The sequence below is a fragment of the Acartia tonsa genome, chromosome 6, assembly GCF_053477335.1.
Source record: "Acartia tonsa isolate MP-2025a chromosome 6, ASM5347733v1, whole genome shotgun sequence".
Classification (NCBI taxonomy): Eukaryota; Metazoa; Arthropoda; class Copepoda; order Calanoida; family Acartiidae; genus Acartia; species Acartia tonsa.
In genome coordinates this window covers 25,677,826-25,696,073 of record NC_137265.1, presented here as the reverse complement: position 1 = coordinate 25,696,073, position 18,248 = coordinate 25,677,826, and the positions used below count along the sequence as shown (strand labels likewise).

Here is an 18,248-nt window from a genome sequence, read left to right as displayed (position 1 = left end):
AAAAACCAAATAAATCTCTATGAATATAGCAGGAAAATTGTTTTTGTTTCACAATCCTAACTTTAATAACAAAAAAGTTATAAAGAAAATAAAAATAAAAGATAATGATTTTTTAGTCTAAAAAGCTTAATTTACCCCTTATTAAATAATTGAGATGTCAGAAAAGTAGGCGGAGCAACTGTCATAATTAATCCTTTTCTATAAATAAGGGTTAATAAATAACCTAAAATTTGCAAATAATCAATTCATTCAGTAGTATTTTTTGCCATTAAAAATTGATATTTTTTGGTGGAATAAAAAAGAAATATTTAGTTAACTTGTTTTTCTTTGTGTCTCATTATTCAATTGCCAGAAAAACATAATATAACCATCCAAAAAATAAGAGAAACAAAAAAAAATTCTTTTTCTCAGTCACTTTTTCAAAACTTTAGCTCTAAAAATCTCCGGTGTTAATGGAGGTAAAAAAAATATTTTTATATCTACTTACGTGGAATACTATGGAGAACAAGGACATATGCATTTTTTAATAATTCATTGAGAAATAAGGGCTGCAGATGCTTAAAAATACTTTTTCGAGGGTCATGCTGTACATTACATAATTATAATTTCATAGAATAGATTTTCTACAATTTTAAAAAAACGTCTATTTCATTGACGGGTAGCTTTTTTTTTAACTTCTGTCTGCCTTTATCTTGAATTTGCATTTTAGCTTAAATGGAGTTTAATACTTCATGAAATTTATGTTTACCAACAATTTTTTTTTACGTTAGGTTTAACAAAATCTTGCATGTACTTTGTTACGGACCTGATGTAAAGAGATTTGAGGCATTACATATCAATAAAGCTGAAAAATTAACTTCTAATTTTAAAAGGATAATAGTTATTTACCGCATCGTATTATTGACAGTTTTCCGCAGAGGATAAAAAGGCCTGGGTTAAAAACCAGGTTTCAATTTTTGGTAAAAACACCTCCTTACATGGTTTTTCAGTATAGCTTAGAACTGTTTAATCTAGCAGATATGAATCTGATTTGAAGACTTACTGGATACAGTTTCTCATAATGTAACAGTTTTGACTATCTATATTTATTTTGCAGACATTTTTACAGACTGAAGAGTCGTGGGGCTTGGAAGAAAAAGTAGCTTCGCTACACAAAAAACAATAATTATTTTGTGTGGATATTTTTTGTTATTTTGTTATTCTTCCCTGAACTTTAGCTGCAATTGTCATTTGAAATTATATCATTTATTTTTCTTCTCTACATAATTAATTTCCCCTTAGCTCTTTCTTTAAGATGAAACTTTTCTATTAATAGGACATGTACGTCACTACTTAAGGTACAGTTATGTCTATTCCATTTACAGGTTTGAAAACATTATTAAATGATATGAAACTTGGCACTATTTTGATTTTACAGCCAATTGCTATTTCTTACGGAAGCTATTGTATATTTTTGAATATGAATGTTTATTCATTCATCCATAAATGTTAATATTTCCGACGCTGTTGGCTGATATTAGAAGACACAATTGAAAGTCTGCACAGGGTCCATAGGGTGGGGACATACAGCTCTATTCAATCCCTCCCCCCGCTATTGTTTTACTTTAATCATCCATTTAAAAACTATAATAAAGGGGTGGGGGGTAATGCAACCATCTCGTAATCAATGTGCAAATGGTACAATTAGAATCCGAATTTCAAGATGAAATTTAGAATGCGTAATCCTTGGTAGGTGTATTTTCCCTAAATTAAATAAAATGTTGGAAAAGTAACGACAGGCGGCTCAGCCATTTAGCCGGTTTTTGGCTATTTTCAGGGCAAATCTATCAGTGATTACGTAGGAATCAACTTTTTGAATGATTTTTTGTACATTATTAGGTATTAAAATGATACTCTTGGTACTTTGTAGCTTCTACCAGCCATTTTTAGTCAATTCTAGCTGTTAATAAATTTTTTAAAAAGTTTATTTCTATTATCGATAATTATCCAAAAATTTATAAAGGCTAAACAGCTGAGCCGACACCGTTACTTTTCCAACTTTTTAACGATTTAGGGAAAAAGGACCTAAGTATTACTCATGCAAAGTTTCATAATGAAGTTCATATTCTAATTGCCATTTGCGCATTGATTACAAGATGTGATTTGATTGTGCTATGTGTAATCGATATTAGCAAATGAGTAAAGCTACACCCTTCTGCAGCAAGTAGATTAAGGGGGGTTTTTTTAATGCAACCATCTCGTAATCAGTGAGCAAATGACACTTAGAATTCGAATTTCGATCTGAACTTTTGCATGAGTAATCCTTGGTAGGTCTATTTTCCCTAAATCGAACAAAAAGTTGGAAAAGTAACGGCTAGCAACTCAGCCGTTCAGCCGTTTTTTGCCTATTTTCAGGGTAAATCCATCATCAATTACGTAGGAATCGACTTTTTAAAACATATTTTTGGTTTAATTCATGTTAAATGATAGCAATAACCAATTTTAAAACTTCTAGTACCAACAGCTACCGTCTAGAACCGTTTGATAGCGTTTTGGAGTAGAAAAGAGTATTATGTTGAGAGAGGTTTCGTGACTAATTTGCAGTATAAATATCAAAAAAATGGCAAAATAGCTGAGCCGCCAGCCGTTAGCCATTACTTTTCCAACTTTTTGTTTGATTTAGGGAAAATAGACCTACCAAGGATTACTCATGCAAAATTATAGTTGGAAATTTGAATTCTAAGTGCCATTTGCTCACTGATTACGAGATGGTTGCATTAAACCCTCCCCCCCCCTTTATTCATAAGAGAACTTCGTTTTCATGTTATTGTCATTCTTGTTGTTATCTGATTACTTGCTCTAGAATCCATTTAATTACAAAATAAGATTTCTACATGGTTAAGAGATAAGCTTATAAATAAAATTAATCTTCCCTCAAATTGCCTTGTTAAGCACTAATAACTACCCTCTCCTTATTTTTAAAAATACATGTTAAGTAAAGAAGTAAAGTTAGTTTTCGTTATTTTGTTAATTACTTTAGGTCAGGTTCAAAAATTGAAAAATACAAAAATACTTATAAGTAACCTAGATGCTCTGGTTAATTTCAGTAATAAATAATATGCTTATACAAGAAATTGAGTTTTTTTCCAGAATTATTTCGCGTGTAAATGAATTCAGTTAAAGTTTAAAATGAATATTGAGAGTGATTGCTAAAAGCTGATTCTTTCAAAAGTATTCAAGAATATGCTTTTACAGTGACATATTCTTCATTAAGTGTTTATTTCAGAAAATTAACTAAACATTTTATCAGAGAATGGTGATATGTAGTCTTAATTAGGGTAAGACATTTTTATGTTATAGTTAGCACACCAAGTAGAATATATTTTTTAGCCACTAAAACATTATTTACAATATTTTACAGTTCAGCCCAGCAAGATACAAGAGTGGAAGTGATAACTTTCTTACTTTAAGATATTGGATGACTGCAATATCTTACTTTCAGATATTGCAGTCATCCAATTTACTGTACAGTTTGCAACAGATTGAGATGAATATATGCAGGAATGTGTTATAAAAATTTAAATGCATGTTTCTAATTCTCTAGATTTTTATTATCATAAAACTTTAAATGTTGAAATATTAGCACATTTCTAATGATTGATTTTTAATATAAATTCTTCTAACATATATTTTGAATTAGGTGAACCAGATTCAAACAGCATGATTGGAAACTCCAGGACCCAATGTTATGAGCAGGGGCTGCTATTCAGCCATTTAATTCCAATTGAAAGGCCGCAAAATTTAATATTTTGTTGGTGTAAAGTTAAAGTAAAACTTATTTTTTTTACTTAACTGGGGGAGTGGGTGAAAAGAAGGATAGAAATAAGAGAAGGGGGTTGTGGCGAAACTTTCCTTTAGAATTGTCAGAATTACTTTCACTTTTCCCTGGCTATGAGGAAGTTGAAGCATTGTTAGCTCCGTATTCCCTGTGTTTTCCTAACTAACCCTTTGATTGCACAACACTTTCCTTAAAGTCTTAATTGATAGTGATAACGTTCTACCTTTTAGGTATTGTAGTGTCTCAACCATGACACTTTGGTTGAGTATGACTTCCGAATTAGCGGGAAGTTCTCGAGATCTGTTGGCGAACATACAAACCCCCAATACCAGGAACCATCAAGTTTCAACAGCAGGTTTGAATATAGATTTATTGATGAAATTATTTCAAAGTCCTGAAATTACAAAATCAATTAGTTCATAATTCCAGTTATTTATAACCACGTAATCTTAATTGCTTTTTAAAAATCATTTTTCTCTACGGTAAAGAATCTTTGGAAACTTTGGCTTTAAAGGAAAATTATTTGGTTTAATAAATCATTGTTAAATGCAAAATAAAGGCACATAAAAATACTAAAACATATATTAATCATTATTAAGTTTCATGTTTAGCTGGCTAAAGCCTTTTTAAAACTACATATAATCGTCCTATACACCATTCTTCTTAATAAAAATAACAAATTCTACCTGAAGTTCTTATGGTTTCAAATCCCTGGTATACTAGGGTCGTTCACACACTATGAGACCAATGATAGGCCCAATTTTGTTCTCCGAAATCTTCACACACTCATATCTCATTCAAAAGTAACGAACGTGCGCATCAAAATATATAAACAATCCATGCCGCGTCACATTATGAAAGGAAAGCCAAAAAAGATGACATTTGCGCTTAGTTTTAGGATAATGATAAGGAATTAATTTCGAACTTGATAAACACAAAGCTTCCTCGAAAAGAGGTTAAGACATGTAGATATTGGATGATTGTAATATCTTACTTTCAGATATTGCAGATATATTATATGTTTCTAATTCTCTAGATTTTTATTATCATAAAACTTTTAATATTAAAATATTATCACGGTTCTAATGATTGATTTTTAATATAAAATTTTCTATCATATATTTTGAATTAGATGAACCAGATTCAAACAGCATGATTGGAAACTCCAAGACCCAATTCACTGAAGCAGATGAAGCATTGTTAGCTCTTCATTCCCCATGTTTGCCCAATGTCATACTAACATCCAACCCTTTGATTGTACAACACTTGCCTTGAAGTCCTGGCTGATAGTTTTAACTTTCTTACTTTTAGATATTGCAAATATTGGATGATTGCAATAACTTACTTTCAGTCTGTTCTTACTATTAACCTACCCTTCGATTGGTCAACATTTACCTTGAAGTTATCTTTTTTACTTTCATATTTTGAATTTTTTACATGATGTCCAATAAACCAAGTAGAATATATTTCTAGCTACTATTGCAATATTTCTATTTTTTACAGTTCAGCCCAGTAAGATCCAAGTGTGAAAGTGATAACTTTCTTACTTTTCACTTTTGTTATTGCTAATATTGGATGACTGCAATATTTTTCTTTTAGATATTGCAGTCATCCAATTTACTGTAACTACAACAGTCTGAGAACAAATGAGAATTACAGGGAATGTTAGAAAAATTTAAACTTATGATTCTAATTCTCTAGATTTTTATTATCATAAAACTTCAAAATGTTGAAATTTTAGCACAGTTCTTGTAATTGATTTTTTAATATAAAATTTTCTAACATATATTTTAAATTAGGTGAACCAGATTCAAACAGCTTGATTGGACATGACCCATAACACTGAGGCAGAGAAGTATTGCTAGCTCTTCATTCCTTATGTTTGCCCAATGTCTTACTAACAACCAACCCTTTGATTGTACAACACTTGCCTTGAAGTCCTGGATGATAGTTTTAACTTTTTAAATTTTAGATATTGCAAATATTGGATGACTGCAATATTTTTCTTTCAGATATTGCAGTCATCCAATTTACTGTAACTACAACAGTCTGAGATCAAATGAGAATTACAGGGAATGTTAGAAAAATTTAAACTTATGATTCTAATTCTCTAAATTTTTAGTATCATAAAACTTCAAAATGTTGAAATTTTAGCACAGTTCTTGAAATTGATTTTTAATATAAAATTTTCTAACATATATTTTAAATTAGGTGAATCAGATTCAAACAGCTTGATTGGACATGACCTATAACACTGAGGCAGAGAAGTATTGCTAGCTCCTCATTCCTCATGTTTGCTAAATGTCTTACTTACAACCAACAACCAACCCTTTGATTGGTCAATACTTGCCTTGAAGTTACTGATAGCTATAACTTTTTACTTGAAGATTTTGCGGAGAATTTTTTATATGATGATGTTTAGCAGACCAAGTTGAATATACTTTTAACCTCTAAAGCATTATTTAAAATATTTTACAGTTCAGCCCAATAAGATACATGGGTGGAAGTGATAACTTTCATACTTTTAGATATTGCAGATATTGGATGACTGCAATATCTTACTTTTAGATATTGCAGTCATCCTGCACCTACAACAGTTTGAGATCAAATGAAGATGTTGAACAAGGAATATGTTTTTTAATTTTCTAGATTTTAGTATCATAAAACTTTAAATGTGGAAATTTTAGCACAGTTCTAATGATTGATTTTTAATATAAAATTTTTTAACATATATTTTGAACTAGGTGAACCAGATTGAAACCGCGCAATTGGAAACCCCATGACTATATACTGAGAAAGTTGAAGCATTGTTAGGTCCTCATTCCCCATTGTGAAATGTCTTACAAGTACCCAAACCTTTGATTGGTCACCATTTGCTCTGTAGTCCTAAAAGTTAATATTTTACTTGGATATAGCTAAAATTTTATATATGATGATGCCTAGCAAATCAAGTAAAATATGTTTTTAGCCACTAAAACATTATTCACTTTTTTAACAGTACAGCCAAATAAGATCCAAGGGTAGAAGTGACAATTTTTTTTTCAGATACAGCAGTTATTGGATGACTGCAATATCTTATATTAAGATATTGCAGTCATCCAGTTCACTGTAACTAAAACAGTGAGAGATCAAATGCAAATCACAGGGAATATGTTAGATAATTTGAATTTATGATTCTAATTCTCTAGATTTGTAGTATAATAAAACTTCAAAAGGTTGAAATTTTAGCACAGTTCTTGTAATTGATTTTTAATATAAAATTTTCTAACATATATTTTCAATTAGGTGAACCAGATTCAAACAGTGTGATTGCACTGAACCAGATGAATCATTGCTATCTCTTCATTCCCCAATGTTTGCCAAATTGCATAACATTTTAATTAAGATGTTATGTTGTTATGCATAGTATCATTATTGTTGTAAAAGTCGTGCTTTTAAATGAAGTTTGTTTGACACAACTAATCTTAACAAGTAACTAATGTCACCTTTATCTATTTAGCAACAGACAAACTGGGACAAAAAAGTTGCAGAATCTTTGAATTTGTAAGTGGATCATTCACACACCCTCATGCATAATTTTAAGACCGTTATGCAATAAATAAATCGTTTTTAACATAAATTAAAGCAACCTAAATAAATATTCTACAAATATTTTTTGGGAGGTAGGGGGCTTTTGGGGTCTATTGGAGAAACATATGATTTTGCAAAAAGTTGCAATACTAGAAATAGAGATAAGTAGATAATCATCTGTTATGCAGCTTAAGATATTGATGGGAAGATTAATTTTATTTACCAAACAATAATCTTGACAATATTTGTATCTTAAAATATATATATTTTAAAATTTAAAATCAAGTCTAAAACCGCTAGTTGTAGCAATACGTTCCAAAATTGCACAAGATGTTTTATTTTTAAAAGCCGAACATTCTATTATTTTGTCTATCCTTAAATTTGCTGGTTCTAATGAACTTGGACTTTTGACTATGTCGTTTGGCCGTTAAAAACCTATTTAGTTTGTTAAAGTGAACCTTTCTTTATATCTGGCTTGATCCAATATGTGTATTAACAAGAACGGCATCATCCATAAAAGCGAATCTCTAAAATCAATTGCACTCTTGTACAGTTTCAGAAATTAGGAAGTTGTTGAAGGAATTACTTATTTTTTTAGAACTTGTTGTCCTGGGAATTAATATTCCAACAAACATGACAACATCCATAAAAGCGAAGCACTGAAACGATAGGACAAACTGACATTAACATTTGTATAGTGTCAGAACTGGATAATCAGAATATAAATGTATAAGAGTCGAACTAAAATTGTAAGTAAATTTGTTGAAAAACTGCTTGATAAAAGATAATGTTTATGGACATACTTACATTTTTTAGGACTTGATTATAGCTTACCGTAATTACAGAAAAACTTTTGAAATTGTAATGTCTTATTTTCAATTTGAATAGTATAGCTTTTACCAAAATTACCATAGCTAATGTTAATTGGCCATCATGGACCATTTAGGACACCATCTCCACAACTTCGCCCATTTTAACCTTGCCCCCAAATTCATCTACTCAATTTTGACAGTTAAAGTTATGTTTTAAGCGCATATACACAAAATAGCTTGAATTGGAGTTCCAATATTGCAGTGATATTTATTTTAGCAAAATTTAGCATATTGATGTTGTACTGAAAGAAAACTATTATACCTGTAACTTTTTTATAAGTTATAATTAATATACTCTTTTTTTTATTTTTTTTATTTTATTATTTATGCACTTTGCAAATCTTTAGTCGTTATCCTCTTAGAAATATTTTTTTCAATTTTGAAAATTTTTATACACCCAAACAGAACTTGTTTAGGTTACGTTAGGTTTTAGGCTAGGGAGCAGAGCGCTGTGGCTAGGCAGGCTAGGGGGCCGAGCGCTGCGGGCCGAGCGCAGAGTTCATACTTCTGTAGGGGGGGTTGGGGGTTGGGGGGGGGGGGGTGTTAAAAATTTTAAAAATTGAAAAATCTATTTCTAAGAGGATAATACCAGTTTTTTTTTCATTTGTCCTATCCCTCCTCGAGTCAATATAGTTTCAAATTGTAAGTTAGTATAAACTGTTAATTTGCTCGTTTTGCTATCATATTCCTATTTTATTCAGTTTGTGTTGACATTTTATAGTATCTCAAGGTCAAAATTTAAAGAATGGTTTAGAGATACAACTTAAACTTTACTTTAGACTGACTCAATTTTTAAAAAAAATCTTGAATAATGTAGTCTATGTGTTAATTTCAGTGGCATGCCCAGGATTTTTCAGGGGTTATCGTAATTTTCAGGGGAATGAATACACCCCTCCCTACCTAATCAATTTTATCAAGTCAAACAATCATCCTCTGATGAGCAAATTGATGCGTGAAGGGGGAGGGGGTGAGTTTTTTAAAAGGGGGGGGGCGAAAGTGACACTTTTTGAAACCAAAACTAAAAGTCAAAGGAACTCAACTAAAAAAAGAGTTACAGGTCTGACATTTTCCATGGCAGTTGCTTTATAGGGGTACAATATGGAACTGTGAAGAAATGGCGGCGCAACCGCCGAAAACCGCCGAGAAAAGGCAACAAAAATTACGGCGGGAAACGGCGGTTTTGGCGGTTGCGCCGCCGTTTCTTCACAGTTCCATATTGTACCCCTATAAAGCAACTGCCATGCAAAATCTCAGACCTGTAACCCTTTTTTTAGTCGAGTTCCTTTGTTGACTCTTAGTTTTGGTTTCAAAAAGTGTCACTTTCGCCCCCCCCCTTTACCATCCCTCCCCCCTTGTTATTTTAGAAGGACTTATTATATGTTGTATAGGGGTGTAGGTGGGTGGACAACTGCAATTCTGTTTATACTCTATGTTAATATATTAACAAGCAGATTTACAATTTTTGCGAGGCTATCAGTTAGCAACATTAGCCAAATATACCAGGCTACCAATTAGCCACACTTGAACACGATCAAAACTGACCAAATGAACCAGGCTACCATTTAGCTACACTGTAGCCTACTCAAATCTTGCGTGAAATTAGTGTTAACGGGATATAGAAGATTATACTTAGAGCTATCTATATACTCATATCTATCTATATACTCATATGTACACACACACACACACACACACACACACACACACACACACACACACACGCACACACACACACACACACACACACACACACACACACACACCGTTCTTTCTTTGATAATATTTTTGGTTGTCCTAAAAAAGCTGATAAAAAGGCAGGGATCTACAGAGATAAAACTGTGGCAGATAAATTAATGTGCATCCCATTCCCCAATGATGATAAACAAAATTATCCCTTCTGTAGATTACACTTTGTGGTTAAATGTTTGGATACTAAACTAAATGAACCAACCAATCAAAATTCAATTAAAGTCCACAAGATTTGTAAGCAACGAATAAGAAAACGTTATAATAAAACTTTGGTGACTAGTGTAGTAAAAAGAGGCCAAGATAGTGTTAGTCTGTCTGTCCTCTAAGTTTGTCTGTTCTTCTGTAGAGCTCGGGTAACTAATTATTGTTAGTAACCCTTCAATATTTCAACATATAAAAATTAGTTAAAAGGTGAGAAATGTGTAGGCTACCTTAACGAGATTACGTTTATGACAAAAATATGCTTTAATATGATGGGCAAATTTCCAATAGGGTTTCTAAGTATTCTTTTATATGTTTTATCTTGAAGCTATTATCATTTGAAGTAAACCATAAATATGATATTAGTGATAGAATGTCAGTAATGTAATGCCTCAAATATTCTAAACCCATTAACAATTTTTTTCTCAATATAATGCTTCTATCTGAACTACAATAGATTAGCTATTTTTCTAATCGTATCATAAACAGTTTTCCGCGGTTATAAGATTAAAACTATTTTTTAGCCCTGAGATGCCGAAGGCACCGGCTGAAAAAACTGTAATTATTATTTTGATTTGTACAATTTTGAATTCGTAGAAAACTGGATATAATACAATTCTATACTTTATTTTTCAGTATGGCTAACAACCGGTTTTAATACACCGGATATTAATCGGTTTCGAAGCGATACTGGAAAATTTGATTTGCTTATGTGTATGAATACCATTCTAATGTTACACCTTTAGATTACTTCTATCTTATCTGAAAATATGATTTATATACATTGTTTTATGTCTTTTTATGATATGTATGATAAATACTTTTTTAGATGCTTAGTATTTCTACAAGTATCTTCTACCAATACACTTACTATCCATTCAAATTTTCCTTAAGAAATATTTAAAGATTTTTTTACGCCCTCTTAAAAAATCCTTTTATTTTTAGTTCGATCTTGCCTAGATTATACTATTACTAATGGCCAAGCCCCTAGAAGACTCTAGGGGTACTAGAGGTGGATGGGATTGAATTATAAAAATTTGAAGAGGGGGGAAGTACCCTCTCCCAAATTAATTTAAAACCTCCCCAGGACCTTGAAGCTACATTGAAGAGGAGAACCATATCGGTTCAGCGGTTAGCGAGATTCTTTGGAACAGACACACATACAGTGATCCTGTTACTTTATTATAAGGATTTACTCGTATTTAACCCTTTAAATCTAAAATATATCAGCTTTTATTTTAGATATTTGTTTATAGACGCATCTTTAGATTTCTATGCTCTTGTTACAATACACCTTTAGCAGCAGAACAAGGCGGTTAATTGTTTTTTTTTACAATTTGTTACGCCTCTGTCTCTTATCTATTAACTGTTATTAATATTAAATGTATCTTTTTGTATTTTGAAGTTCTTTTTTTGGCTAAATATAAGATAATTTCGAGTTACAAAAATGGTGACGCCCATACCTTATAAGTTATATTTTAAAGGATATCAACATCCATGATAGCAAAGCAAAGCATATCTGATAATCAAACACTTTTTTTTGAGGCCTAGAGATAATTCTATGTTCATTTGTAGCAAACTTAGTTAAATATTTACGGCGCTTAATACGGCTAAAATTTCTTTTTAGGGGTTAATTATAGAGAAGCTTCGCTTTTAACAATGTATCTTTTCCCAAAAATCAAAAATTATATTATATTAAAATTTTATTTAAAAAACTAAAACATCACATGCTTAAAATCGACATGTGGACTTTCTGGTAATAATTATAGAGATTATAAGCTTTCTGAAATGTTACGTACTTAGGAAGTACGGTGCTACTCTAAATATAGAACTTAATTAAATATTTTATATTTTTGAGTAAATATTTTGAGACTTCCTTTCCCAAAAGGCGGTGGGCATTTATTGGACCAGATGCAAACTTTCTTATAAGCATTTCTTTGTTTATTTAACAGTTTAAACGTACAGAGTAGACTGACAGACAACCCTTACTCTTATATTTTCATTTTATATAACAAAATTGTCTTAGAAATATCATATATATTATTAAATTCATTTAAATAGGTAATTTAAGAGTATGTAAAACATGCAGAAAATTTTAATTATCAAACAAAATAAAATATTTTAATGTGCCTAAAGAAAATTGTGTAAAGATCAGGGAGAGAGAGGACTAAAGCAAATAAATTACACTATATCTATATTAATATTTTCCTAAAATGAGAGTTAATTTATCAACTAGTGTCCTTTCCCTGTGAATAGTTAAGGATCGTCATATCATAGTCAGGTTAAATCGAAAACAGCACAAGGTGGAGGGGGGGGGGGAGGGTAATGCAACAATCTCGTTATCAGTAATCTCCGAATTTCGTAAGTGCAATTTGTGCACTGATTACGAGATGGTTGCATTAATCCCCCTACCCCTTAATTGAAATAAGGATTATAATATAAATGAGGAGAATAGGGTTATGATACAGGAGTGGATATTTTATATTTATCTGCAGAAAAAAACTATTTAGCCTACTTTTTATGGTAATTTACAATTCATTATTATAGTAGTTCTTCTTATTTATTTGTTAATGATTACATCATTAAAATTTAGAAAGGGCAATGGGATTAATGTAGATATCTCGTAAACATAGTATTTTTGATAATAAGATTAAAAATAATATTCCCCTTTTAGCAAAGTGTTGTAATTTTTAACCAATCTTCCTCATACGTTTTGATAGGATCCTACATATGAATTTTTAGAATTCTAGAACATTTTGAAATTCACTGTTTACGTGATCTCTAGACAGGATAGACTTAAAGAATAAAGGCTAAACAGATTTTCTGAGATAAATATGAACTAATGTAGACATGTAGATAGGATATGATATCATTTGATGTTACTTAATAAATTTTCTTTAAAAATAAATCAGCTTGAAGAAGCTCGGGGGAAGAGGGCACTTTTCACCATCTTCGTAAAATTTTGGGTGCAATTATTTTTCTATTTTCTTACTAAAATTTCTTTCAGAAATTTCCCCCCTTTTTTTATTTATTAGTTTAAGCGACTATTCTTAGCCTCATTAATTAACAAGTTTACTTTTGACAAAGATGATGGAAATGCCCTATACCATCCCGATAAATAAACATCAAATTTTTAGGATTAAAAGGATTTGATTGATTATATACAAAGGTAAAAAAGGATAATTTAAAATAAATATCCGACTTTCATTAATTTGTTATTTACATATTATAATATGGTAAGAAATATAAATTTAAATATTTGATTTTTTAACTGAATGGACTAATCAATTCTTTTTTCTCGGTGACTAAGTAGCCCGTTGACGTAAAAAAATAAATTTAAAGATTATTTTAAACCTTTAACAATTTCTATGTCCTGATTGGGCTTGGCTAACCTAACTGAAATCTAAAAACGCAGAAAAGGTGGGGTAATATCAGGGGTAAATTTGATCTATGGGGAATTGCTTAACATTATAATCATTAAATGTGTGTACAAAAGGAAGGGAGGGGATAATAAGAGTTTAAAAGTTTTACAACTTTTCTTCCTTTTAAAAATTGCTTATATAATTGAATATTATACATGAGACCTAGGAGGGTTGTTGATTTATTTTCCATGTATTGTCCTAGCCTAGCCCTAAAATCCCTGGTGGATATAAACTAACTTTATATGGCTTTGTGACATTGATTATTATTCAATACTTTGAAAAGTCCATATTCTTGAAAAGTCTTCTAAATTTCTTACAAGGACTTTCTCTCCGATTCATCAACTAAAGAAAAACTATTTTGCATCGAACTTGACCACAATTGAAAAATCTCTGCTGACCCTTATTGGCATGGTGATTGCTTTGTTTTTCTGTTTTTTTTTGCTCTATGTAAAGTTGGAAGCAAATAAGTTTTTCTTTACATTATAAAATCCTTCCTAGTTTGTAAAAACATATTTATTTGAATATTAGGATCTTTAATGAATTCGGCCCCATAAGTTGATAATACATAAACATTTAGATCTTATTGAATATGTATGACTTAATTATCATTAAATTGTCCCATATACAGGCCTTTATAGTAAAATTTTGCTTGTGTTTAAAATAATAAAAAAAAATTTAAGTAAGTTATTTTTTAAAAAAATTAAGAGCCTTGCTTATTTAAAGATTTTAGTATGATTTGCTCAAAATAAAAAAAATTAAAATCAAGATTTTTTCACTATGACTCATAAAATTCCTTTGGTTTGAAATTATCTTTTCTGGAACATAATTTTCACTATTTCAAAGGATTAGTTAGTTTTTTTACTCATTATACAATGTTTTTAAAGGAAGAAATGATTTGAAGGTTCTTACATGTATACGGGACAATTTAATTATCATATTAGGCCAATATCGGAATAAATAAAGAAAAGGTAAAATAAGAAATGTTTGCAAATCATTTAACACAAATATCAAAATTTGCGTAACAGTTAGTATTGGCCATGGATTAACCAAGCGGTATCCGACAACTGAATTAATTTGAGAATAGTTATTTATCGCTTTGTAATATACACAGCATTCCGAGGATATTAAAATAAAAAACTATAAAAAAGTTTTATTACCTCCAAATCTTATTATTTTTATTTTATTTTTGACATTTGTGGAAAATAGTCTGTAATACTATGCTATACATGATTTTTTAGTTTGCTGAGATCCGGTTATAATCCGCCGGATATTAATCGGGTTCGAAGCGATATGGGAAACAATTTTCTGAAATTTTAGCTGATTTTGGATAGCAGTTTTAGCAAATACTAGGGCAGTCCTCCCGAAACAGATGAACTTAAGAATATTATATACATTCTTTTAGCGAATTGATTCATTGGTAGGTTATATTAGACTTGGACTTAACCTAACTTTGTCTTATCCCCCCTTGCTTTACCAAAAAAAAGATTTAATGCCTGAAAAACACTAAAAAAATACAATCTTAAACAATCATTTGGGAGAAATAGAAAATTTCAGAGAATATCAAGGGAAATGGTGTATTAGGAAATTATTTACTAAGTATATTTGCGATTACTTTTATTTAATGAAATCTTCCAATTTTTAACATGTACAAAACGGCCTGCTTAATTGCTTCAAGATCCATGTCAGATCTATATAGGAAATAAATGTCTATAAACGAGCTCAAGTTTTCCAAGGAATATATGATTAAAACTCATAGTGCTTCAATAATCCATAATAAACTCTCATTGCCCAGAACGATAAGACCCATTATTTTACTTTATTAAAAATAAATTCATTTTTTTCATTTCATGTTGCTATTTACCTTATATTGATGTATTTAGTTTCTAATCATAAAAAAGAAAATTTAAATTTATAATATGATAAATTTAAGAAAACTATGTTTTAAAAGAATTCGATTGTGGCGACACTTTGTGTGTTCAAATATTAAACTAAAATTGTAATCATCATCATTAACCCTTTGGTGATGGTAATGTAAAGAAAAAAATATAATTTAAAAAAATCTTTTAAAAATCATTTAAATTATTAAATATTTACTTTCTTTTAGATAGTAATGCCGGATGAGGAAAATAGATTTATTGAGAAATAGATATGGATATAGAAAACTAGCAAATAGGGAGATAATTATATCGAGCCAACTCTTGTGACAAAATATAAGCAATGTTTTCTGTATCTTAATAATATTTAGATAAATTTAGATATGGCACATAAATAAGTCAGATATTTATTTTAGTAAGAATACAGCGCCAAATAAAATATTTAATAACAAAGCATAAAAGTATAAAGAGGACTCTTAAAATGCAATGCTAATTGATGTAATATTTTTTGTTATTGTCAATATTTTACTTGGCGATATTATTTAAACAAATAGGTTTATGACAAAATCTCATAAATAACTAGTGGTTAGGTAATGTTCAGAACAAGGAAGAACCCGCAGGAAGGATAGCGGGGGGGGGATGAGGTCCACTAGTGATTTGAAAGTTTTTGAGGATTATTTTAGGATCAAAAAGGCGAACATGCAAATTAGAATAAGAGTGTAGGCAAGGGTGCTGAGTGCGTCCTGTCCTAGGAGGTTGTACATAGTTGCCAGAGTGTACATGGCACCCAACAACACAGGGTGGCCACACAAACCTTCTTCACCTGACAATTTGCGGCTTCCGCGCACATTTGCCACTGGGTTGCGCAGGGATTCGCCACAGTCAAGCAGCGCGTTGGCCGCCCGCTCGATTACACTCTCTTTTCTGCGGGTTGTTTGTTGGTCAACCATTTTGGTTTCCTCACTTTTTAATTTAGAATCTTTTTGATCATAATTATCATTAAAATTAACATCTTTGCAGACAGTAGTTATGGGATATAATATATCTGGCATTTCTGTTACACACGCAATAACTAGATTATTGGTAGTTTGACCATCATTCAGATCATCATTAGCAACATTATTCTCACTTAATTTCACATCATCTGCAGCTGATTTAATATCATGCTTATTAACTTCACCGTTATCATTATCACAATTAGGAATTACTTCTCTGTTTACAATATTTTCAGCTACTTGTTTGTCGGCATTAATGCCATCCATTTTGTTAGCTGTGATTGCAGTGGTAGTTGATGCTGATTGACTTACAGCAATATCCGCAATAAGCTGCAGCTCCTGCTAAATTTAGGACAATGGTTTGATTATTAGATAGATAGATATATGAAACATTAGATGGTTAAAACATGCTATGCTAAAATAGTTTGATTAATAGAAAGATACATATATGATAATTTAGATGTGTATATAAAAAGCAATGTAATATTATTTTTACGTTGATTATTAATACAATAACCATGCCGTTGTTTCATATATCTGAGAGGGAGAGAGAAAGCAATGGGCTGCTTATCACACTAGTCCCCAAATTTTATAACAAAGTTTCCTAATTCACTGGCTCAATAACTTTGGGGAATTCAGCGATTTTATAATTGGTTGATTCATTAAGTTGAATGTTTAAACGTTTCAACCACTGATTTAATCTCCACAAAAGGTAATTTTTGTGTATCATCATTGGAAATGAACATCAATTTATCGGCAATTGTCTATCCCTTTAGATCCCTGGTAATACACAGATAGGTAGATATATGTTAATAGGTTAATTAGATTGTCAAGAGAAGTTGTCAGACGAATGAAAAGATAATTGGTTCAAAATTATGGAACAGGGTCCATTTACATATATAAAAACATTTATGCTAGGAAATTAGACAAAACGTATTGTAATTCTGCAAAATACATAATTTAAATATTTTTGCATTGAAAGAAACTGCTTTTTGTTTACTAGAAGGATTATTGCAAATATATCTAAATTAAAAGGTTTTCATATGTATTATTTAAGTTTGTTATAAACTTTTTATGAAATTCAACGTGCATACAATTTTGTTTAGATTTTAACAAGGATTTAAAACTTATTCTAAAAAGGTCTTTTTCAATAATTTAATATTTTAAATTGTTTTCATTAAAGAAAATGAAAGCGGTATTCTACACTTCGTATAAAACTATGTTTTTAATCACGAACGAAATACCGATGTACTAAGTAAATCATATACTAGATACTCATTTATACACGGATTCTTAACCAAAGTTTTCAGCTGTCTAACTTAAATAACAGCCGTTATAATCACATTTCCCCACGGACGGACGGACTGACGGACAGACACTGTGAATTTTAAAGAAGCTTCGTCACTAAAAACATGCGGAAAACGAAAACAAAATGAAAAGTTGGCAACAATAAGTTATTCTTGAGATGAAAATTCCTTTAATGTATTATTAGTATAGTATGCATGCAATATGGTTGACATTATCTCCGGGATCTTCAGGGATAAGACAATTGATGAAAATTTTATACACATCCAAAATAATGATAACAAGAAGTACACCTTCTTTCCATACAAAAATTATTGTTTGAACCATCCAATCAAGATTAAATATACACATGTTTCTAAAGTTTAAAAGTCAAGGAATGATTGAGTAAGTTTTAACAACTTTAAAGGGGTAGTTTCACGAAATGCATTTGAACTTAATTTAGT

The 18,248-nt window shown here is 30.6% G+C and overlaps 2 protein-coding genes across 2 annotated transcripts in view; one reads left to right on the top strand and one right to left on the bottom strand.

Annotated features, from left to right (window-relative positions):
- Positions 1-16,822, bottom strand: part of LOC145322227 (uncharacterized) — a 123,814-nt gene extending 106,992 nt beyond the window's left edge. Inside the window, exon 1 of the mRNA XM_080164082.1 lies at positions 16,329-16,822. Within this exon, the coding sequence (XP_080020208.1) occupies positions 16,329-16,767 (439 nt within the window). The 5' untranslated portion in view covers positions 16,768-16,822. The remainder of the gene's footprint in view (positions 1-16,328) is intronic.
- Positions 1-18,248, top strand: part of LOC145322229 (steroidogenic acute regulatory protein, mitochondrial-like) — a 243,691-nt gene that overhangs the window by 35,914 nt on the left and 189,529 nt on the right. The gene's annotated exons all lie outside the window — the stretch shown is intronic.